Genomic DNA, 9421 nt, shown 5'->3' with positions numbered 1-9421 from the left:
CAGCGGTATACAGATAAGTAAATTATGTGAAAAATACTGTGTTTTTTTACACGCGAAACATGAACACATGTTATATTGCACACTATAAACACAATCAAAGCTTCAAAAAACCACGAAAAACGGGACCTTTAAAAGTTTTCATGACTTACACTGTCATCATTATTACAATTTAACAGTTTAGAAGGGAGGATTTCCTCAGCATCACCTTAAAAAGAGCTATATACAAATTACTACACTTTTTTTTATTATTTAATATTATTTTATCTCACATTTACTAGGAGAAATGTACAACTAAATGTTATGGACACCAAAGTGTTCGTTTTCGTAGACAATTGATAACCATATAAACACTTATGAGACAAAAAAACAGTGGTGATAGGTGAACAAAATAGTTTTTGAGTGGATGAATCGTTCGTTCAAACTGTCCCTTTTAACTGGGCGACTTTTTTCTCGCTTTCAAAGACTGATGATTGAGCCAATAGCATACGAGTACAGGCTGTGAAGGAACATTTCATTGGTTGGATTTACTGAAAGAACATGCCCCCCTTCACTAAAGAAGTTACCGGTTTGCTTGTATGAATGAGATTCGGAGGGGCACTAAACGAGACATTCTTCATGAACAAATGTGTAAAAAAAATAGTAAATGCATAAAACGACTGGTCAGCGAATGATTCAATGACTTACACATAAAAGACACTCTCGCATTGCCACATACATCTCACATACACATACAAACAAATCAGTAAACGAATGAATCTTTTTGGTGAATGGATTAAAATATTTGAGTCCTTTTAAATGACTCAAAATCCCTACCTAACAACCCAATTCACCTGTTATGCTTGTTGGTTTGACTTAAAATATAAAAACTTGAAAGTTGTGAATTGTAGAACTTTAGAATAGTAAGTAAACTGTAAAATGTAATTATTTACCTAATTTAAGAATCATCTTACACTCACTACATTGAATTTTTTTGCCCAGACAGTCAGGGTGACCTTATTCCAAAATTTCATTTTTATTCAGTTCGACATTACTTTTAGAATAACTGCATCATTGTGACTAACAGAAATAATAATTGATACCAGCTAACTCGTCAGCTTGGAGAGTCTTACGTTTAGAATATCTCAAGCTAGTTTGAAGAGTCATTGAGAATTATAGTGCCTTACTTTTCATCTCACTCTCTATCTCTCTTCTTCCTTACACTCTTATGTTCTAAGTAATGGCACTCATGTGACAATGAGCAAGTCTGTGTGATTTCCAGAAACCTGTGGTAGTCAAATCCAATTCCTGTGAGAAAAGCAGATGCAGTCATGTGGTCCATTAGGAGGACACAAAGGTTCTCAGAGCGCTGGTGTCCTCACCCATGAACATCTTGCTTGCATGGCAAATAAATGAACTCAGCGCTCGCTACAATCCTCATTCTGAACAAAACTTGGTGAACTATAGAAAAACTGAGTGCTTGGTCCATTATCAATTGAGTCTGTGTGTTCTGAATTCTCTGAATTTTGGGCATTCGTAAGAATTTCCAGGAACCTGGTATGAAGTACCTTCTCATGCTCTATAAAGAATCAAAACACAAAAGTACAGCCTTCAGAGGCTTGGACGCAGAAAAAAAAAAAAAAGGCATGCAGTTGTCATGGTGATAACACTAGAGTTGAATATAGTTGGGAAAATAACTACAAGGCTGTAATTTGTCTAGCCTTCCCTCAGCTAGTTATTCCACCTGAGAGATCACGTTTATGTTGTTGTACATGCACTTAAATATAATTGGTGATGATAACTCTTATGTTAATAATGCTAATCTTGTAAGAATGAAAATTCAGTCAACAAAACAAGAGATTTTATTTCACTCTACAGCTTTAAATGTAGACATTATACCACACATTATTTCATGTGAATATTTGACATAGCATAAAAATGTTTTTTTTTTATATTATACTGCAAAACCTTACAAAACAAAACAGACTTTCATAATTCAAAGTGTTTCTTTATACTTTGAAACAACTGACACCGTCTCGACAGAATGGCTCACAAACACTTATTTAATGATACAATACAATCCCTAATAATACAACACCTCCCACATAGACAAATACTATCTGAGAATAAAAACTCTGTGTTTGCAGCAGGTGCAGATGGATATGGAAAGGCTGTAGATCAATATACACATTAAAGGATTTGAATAAAGCACATAGTGATGTAGGGAATCATGGGAGATTTATATAATGTCAATGAGTCATACACTGAATCACTGCAAAGGAGAGATGTGAGATGCAGAGAGTGAAAAAGGAGTGAAAAAGGGATGAAATGGAAGGATGGCAGTAGATAAGAAGGGCCAGGGTGTATAAGGAGATACAGTTTGAAAAATCTACTCTGTGCAAACATTTAATAGACATTTAGCTTTATTATAAACACTCTAGATATGGAATTACAGAATGCAAGTTCAGATCCCATAAATTAAAACAATAAAAATCTCATAAAATAGTATTATCTTAGCCAGTCCATTAACAGTGTCAATATAAAGGATGGTAAAATAAGCATACTACAGAATATATATCATAGTGAACTGGTCTAAACACCCCACATAAATAAAAAATATAAGCTTTAAGTCCGTGTTTTCCAGCTTATATGCTAGTGAACTCCTAAACATTCAAGTTGAGATAAAACGGAAGAAAGATCTTTTTTTCTGTATTGTGACGTATATTATCCAAGCGTAATGGATTCTTTAAAAAGAAAAAGAAGGATAGAACTTGGTTCTATCCAATGGTTGTTGATTGGATGAAGGCGGATCTGAATGCAAGTGTTCAATCAATTTTAAGAAAGGGGCAGGGTTTAAGCAGGGTAAGTGGTTGAAAAAATGTTGTTTCAGTAGAAGATGACGTTATGACATTTTGATTAAAAATTACGAGGTCATTTTTTTTTTAAATGAAACATTCATGGATGAATTGTTAACAATAAGATGAATAACATGCATTTAGAAAATAAATAGGGTGAATTTTCATTTCAGGCCGACTTTAATAAAACCAACTTTTAGCTTTTGAAATGAGCAGTTGCCTCTGATGAGAAATCTGAAGCAAAAAATTGATGACTCATCCTGCACTACACAGATTTTTGTCCAATCAAATGCACTGTAGAGTGAGAATGTCCCTCCCACAAAATACCACCTGCCACCAACTAGCAAGTAGTAAATCCTGGTTCATTATTGTGACATAACTAAAGCGAATTTGCTTCTTTTTTTTTTTTTTTTTTTAAAGGTGCCCTAGATTCAAAAATTGAATTTACCTCAGCATAGTTGAATAACAAGAGTTCAGTGGAAATGACATACAGTGAGTCTCAAACTCCATTGTTTCCTCCTTCTTATATAAATCTCATTTGTTTAAAAGACCTCCGAAGAACAGGCGAATCTAAACATAACACCGACTATTACGTAACAGCTGGGATCATTAATATGTATGCCCCCAATATTTGCATATGCCAGCCCATGTTCCCAACATTATGAAAGGCATTAGACAAGGGCAGAACGTCTGGATCTGCACAGCTGAATGAACAGACTAGGTAAGCAAGCAAGGACAATAGTAAAAAATGGCAGATGGAGTGATAATAACTGACATGATTCATGATAACATGATATTTTTAGTGATATTTGTAAATTGTCTTTCTAAATGTTTCGTTAGCATGTTGCTAATGTACTGTTAAATGTGGTTAAAGTTACCATCGTTTCTTACTGTATTCACGGAGACAAGAGCGGTCGCTATTTTCATTTTTAAACACTTGCAGTCTGTATAATGCATAAACACAACTGCATTCTTTATAAATCTCTCCAACAGTGTAGCATTAGCCGTTAGCCACAGAGCATAGTGACTAATTCAGAATCAATGTAAACATTAAAATAAACACTGTACTTAAGCGATTAGACATGCTGCATGACGAACACTTTGTAAAGATCCATTTTGAGGGTTATATTAGCTGTTTGAACTTTTTTTTATGTTGTTTAAGGCAAGTGCGAGCTCTTGGGGCGTGGAGCACGAGATTTAAAGGGCCACACACCCTGAATCGGCTCATTTCTAATTATGCCCCAAAATAGGCAGTTAAAAAAATGAATTTAAAAAAATCTATGGGGTATTTTGAGCTGAAACTTCACAGACACATTCAGGGGACACCTTAGACTTATATTACATCTTTAAAAAAAAGTTCTAGGGCACCTTTAAGTTAAAGAATCAAAAAGAACAAGCCCTGTAGTATGTCCTGCCTAAACTTTCTGTTTCAGTAGGATGCGATTTATGGGGTCTTTACAACTTTTTAGTGAGTTTAGACAGGAATTTAGCTGAAATGCAGATGCAAATCGGTTCTGAAAATATCTTGATGGGGTTATTAAAACAGTCCACAAGAACCAGAAACAACAACTATATTATGGTGCACATACTGATGAAACACTCCTGTTTCTGAAAGCATAATCAGCCATCTGTCTGTGTGACAGAAATAAGTTCTCCTCTCTCACCTTGTGCATTCAAGCATGCTAGTCCAGGACTCCCCAGGTTTTTGTTAGACATAACACAAAAACACTCACTTAATTCACTCACAAAAAACATAAGGTGCAGCTTCAAACATGAATACATTTACTTTGTGTGCAAGCTCAAAGTGTCTGTAGTTTAATGCTGTAGACAGGTGTAACTAACAGACAGACCTTTCTAGTGGTTGCGACTTGCGTTGGTCGACCATAGTGCTGGAATCAGAGGGATTCTGATGTTTAGATCTACATCCTCTACAGTCCAATGCTGCTGCCATACATTGTTGCCACCTCCTCTCAAGGTTTGAAACATGCAGAACAGGTCATTTCTTTATCAGAGTTGAGCTGAGGAGAGATGGTATCTGGAACCACTGATTTCAGGATATCGTTCTCACTGGCAATTATGTGTTTCACTAGGAAGTTGGCAGCCTCGTTAATGTTGAGGTTTTCCTTTAATTTGGAGAGAGAGAAAGAACATACGTGAAACTTTTTTGATAACCAGTTTTTGAAATGTTCGGTTTGATATTTCGGGAAGGAGATTGTGTTTGATCTCATCTCCCATTGACCTTGACCTGGGAACAGTAATGAATTATTAAAACCCATGAAAATGCTCATAGCTGGAGGTTAATTTAAGACTGATTGGACTCTTCATTAAGGATGAATGGACAGAGGTGCTAAAATAAACGAAATAAATAAATAAATATATGCCTTTGAAACATCTCAATTGGATTTAATGAGATGGCCCCAGTGTACCAAAAGTCCATTCTCCCGTTTCCCTCGGCAACTGCTCTGCATGTGAGTGGCAGGTGTAATTAGCGTGCAAATATTAATAAGCTTCAATCTGAGCTTTAATCAAGCACTAAAGGTTCTGACAATACAAGTTCTGTCAAAAGATATTTGTTAGTCTGCTGTCAGCAGGCTAGAAAAGCTATTTTATTGTACATAAAGGTGGTCTCGGCTAATGGTGGCTGCCATGTCGACATCACATGGCAACCTAAAAAAAAATCTCTTTGTGTGTTGGTAACCCTCCTGACATCTTCAAAAGTGGAATACATTTATTGTTGGCAACAAATACACCTGCAAATACAAAAACGTGTTTTTGCGTGCTATTCGCACCAAAAGGACCGATATAAATTCTAACATTTCTGTTGAATTGAAAAAGTGAAAAGCTATTACTGTGGTGGTACCCTGGTACCGTGGTGTAAACAGATGGTAAAACCATGGTATTTGATATTTAACATTGCATACAATGATTAATATATTCATAAACCATGGTATTTACATGGCACTCCAAAGAATACCATAGCGCACATGCAAAATAGTATTGATACCATGTCCAAAAACGTCTCTTGAAAACATGAATATAGTACAATGTCATATTTTCAATTATGGTATGGTATTAGCATCTAAAACCATCACTATACAAAAGTGTAAACAAAAACATTCTCTGTCATTGCTGTTGCTCTATCTAAAATCATAGCAAAATGTTATACCTTACCTTAGCGGATGTCTCAAACCAGCCCACAAATCCATTGTCCTTGCAGTACTGGTCCATTTTCAGGCCGTTGTTAGTCAGAAAGTCTCTATTTTGGTCGCACTTATTGGCCAGGAGCACTGTGGCGACACTCTGGCCATTTGAAAGTATTAATTTTGAGTCCAGATCCTCCTTCCATTTGGAGACTGCCTCAAACGTGGTGGGTCTGGTAACATCAAAAACAATGAACGCCCCCATGGCCTCCCGGTAATAAACCCGCGTCATGTTCCCGAACCTCTCCTGACCTTCCAGTGCAGATGGAGAGGGGAAAAAAAAGGTACAAAACAATTGGGAAAAGCACAACACAAGCCAAATGCAACATAGATGTACAGTCCTGTTCGAAAGTTTGGGGTCGGTAAGATTTTTTAATGTTAAAGTCTCACCAAGACTACATTAATGTGATCAAAAATACAGCAAAATACCTGTTTTATATTTTAATATATTTGAAATGTAATTTGTTCCTGTGATGGCAAAGCTGAATTAATCCAGTCTTCAGTGTCACATGATCCTTCAGAAATCATTCTGATATGCTGATTTGCTGCTCTTTTGCTGATCTTTACTGTTAATTTTGAATAATTAATGCATCCTTGCTGAATAATCGTATTCATTTCTATTTTTTTTTTTTTTTTTTAATCTTACTGACCCCAAACGTTTGAACTCAGTAAGATATTTTAGCATTACTTGCCAGACGCTAAGAAAAACCCTGTGCCAAGATAAATTTGGTATGATTATGTTTAGTATATTGAATCTACTGAACAAAAACACATGACTTTATACAATTCATTGTGTAATTTCCAGCAATGTGTATCGTTCTGAGCAGTATCCACAGCAAACTTTCTTGTTCTTCTTATTCATCGAATATGCTCATTACTACTGATTTTTCCAGCTAATGGCACATTCCATCTGTGCGCCTTTCTCTTGTCTGACTCTGAATGCAGCCACTCTTCTCGGCTGCCAACATTACACAACATTCCCTAGGACAGCTGTTTCTTTCAGTTTGTGCTGTTATTTATTCAAAATTAGAATCAGGAGGTGCGTGTTGATCTCCACGGGTTTGACAGCAGTCTCCTTCACACTTGATGGACCACGAAACACTGTATTGGTTTTGTTAATCCATATGGGCTTTTGAGATATTACACAGGTGTTGTACAACAATAGCAGTGAATTATCAACAGTGGATTATAATCTAAAACATTGTTCGAGTCCAAATAAATCTTGCCTTTGCTTAATGCGTTTGTGAAGTCATTTGCACTTGAAAATTGAAAATTGGAGTTTTCAGACGTGCTGTTCTTATTGCTATCACTGATTAAAATTTGATGAAACAGTGCAGAATTCCCATTGCTAAATTGTAACCGTCACCTAATTTGACAACTTGGCAAAATGCGTGTGCTTTCAGAGAAAGCTGTTAGTCACTAACAATGAACTCGGCATATTTCACTTCATGAAATTGTATGTCAGACGACTTCCTGGGCAGCAATGAGAAGTTTATGAAGCTCACAAGGAGTTTATGACTGTATGTATGACTGCTGAATCATGTCAGGAAGATCAGTATAACATAAGTTAGTCCTACTGCGACATTAATAATGAAGAACAAACCTTTAATTCATTCAGTTTAGAATGAGTTTAATCTATTAGTTTAACAATGAATTGTCATTTACTTATCTTAAGTCATGTGCTGCTTTTACTGCTACCTCAATTTTGCATAAGTTTTGTAAGTTTTGTTGTTTTGGATAAGTGTGCTATTTTATTTACAAAAATGTACCATGAAAATACAATTGTTACTATGGTTATTGTTACTAGGCTACAACTAGAGTGGTGCAAACAAACACAATGACAGAATTGTAAAAGCTTCATATACTGACTGACTTGTTAATATATTATGGTTTAACAGTAATAAGAATAATTGTACTATGGTATTTTGGTGGAATAAGGACTGAAACTTTTTTTGTAAACGTCTACATTGAGTTTCCATGTTTGACTCTCATCTCATCTCTCAGCAGTAGCCTAAGTGATGGAAGTACTGTACACTTACCCGTGGTTTGCTTACAGAGATGTTCCCACAATGTCATCCGCGTGCTTTATCTCTCAATCTCTCTCACATGAGACCTTTCCATGCAGGCACGCGGAAAACGAGCTCTTTAAGCTGCGCGTGCCTGGCACGTGAGGAGGACGATAAACATAGAAGGGAACATAGACTTCTGGTTTGGGTAGGCGCGTATTTTGCTGCAGAATAAGATCAACTAGCATTAAACTTAACGTCGTTAAGCCGTAATGGACTAATCTGATATTGAAATTGAGCTGCACTAAGGTTTTACGGAACAGTGTTCCACGTAACCACAACCACAGCCAAAATAACTAATTTATTTACGGTAAAACTATAGGCCTACATTTTAGTGGATTTATTTTAAAGTTCCTAATTGTACAGGCTGTCAACAAAATATCCAATTGTATATTTAAGCTATTAAATAAGGAAAAATAAGCAACGAAAAAAGTTGAAAGTTTTAGGCTATAAATTCTAAACAAGTGGAATTGTCACGCAGGGAATTTTTCCATCAATTATAGGCGCCTTGCCCATGCCTACTTATAAAATATTTAAACAATAGTTTAAAATTATGCGTAATAAATAAATATTACAAATAAAAAAATCTTAATAATATATTTAAAAATAATATTTTATCCAATAAGTGTACTCAATATTGTACAAAAACTATTAAATTATTTTCCTATTATTGCAGTGTAGGCTACAATAATTTATAAGACGCTTTCATAGTATGTATGTATGTATGTGTGTATTTATTTATTTACAGACAGGCTAACCTCTCAAGTTTTATTGTAGTAACAGTGACTGTTTTGAAGGACGTTATGTTACATGAATATTTAGTGAATAAACGGAATAAACTCCATCACGTGAGTTAAGTTGTTAGGTACTTCAAAACAATGCACTTTCTTCATTCTCACATTTTAGCATGTGTTTAATAAATGCTGACACGGATGTGTCTCCTTAGTGCTGCAGCCTATACTTTCTCTTACCTGCGATGTCCCACAGCTGCAGCCGGACCGTCTCTGAGTCCCAGTTGAGAACTTTGAGCGCAAAATCCACCCCGATAGTCGCTCTGTAGTTAGTCGAGTACGTCTGATGCACATACCGTTTGATGATGCTGGTCTTCCCTACTCCCAAATCACCGATGACAAGGATTTTGTATAAATGCTCTTTCTGATTGCTATGCATCGCTGAGGACGTGTGTCCGGAGTTTATCACACTACCTAGTCATCTGTCATTGAACTTAAACTGGCACCGCCCAGGGCGTGGAGAAACTTGTGACCAGCTGTCAGACAAGCTCTGTTTGCTCATGTGGGCAAGATTTCCTGTCATTCAACGTTTA

General features: G+C 36.0%; 1 protein-coding gene across 1 annotated transcript; it reads right to left on the bottom strand.

The window, feature by feature from the left end:
* Positions 1 to 4623: 4623 nt before the first annotated feature.
* Positions 4624 to 9330, bottom strand: rab38b (RAB38b, member of RAS oncogene family). Its single transcript, XM_048175800.1, has 3 exons — positions 9069 to 9330; positions 6003 to 6283; positions 4624 to 4954 (listed from the first exon to the last, which is right to left on the bottom strand). Exons 1-3 carry the CDS (start codon positions 9265 to 9267, stop codon positions 4802 to 4804), a joined length of 633 nt encoding a protein of 210 aa, XP_048031757.1. The 5' UTR covers positions 9268 to 9330; the 3' UTR covers positions 4624 to 4801.
* Between the last annotated feature and the right edge of the window lie 91 nt (positions 9331 to 9421).

Source organism: Megalobrama amblycephala, linkage group LG2, assembly GCF_018812025.1.
Source record: "Megalobrama amblycephala isolate DHTTF-2021 linkage group LG2, ASM1881202v1, whole genome shotgun sequence".
Classification (NCBI taxonomy): domain Eukaryota; kingdom Metazoa; phylum Chordata; class Actinopteri; order Cypriniformes; family Xenocyprididae; genus Megalobrama; species Megalobrama amblycephala.
Note: the sequence above shows the minus strand (reverse complement) of the source record. Positions and strands in the feature narration are given on the sequence as shown.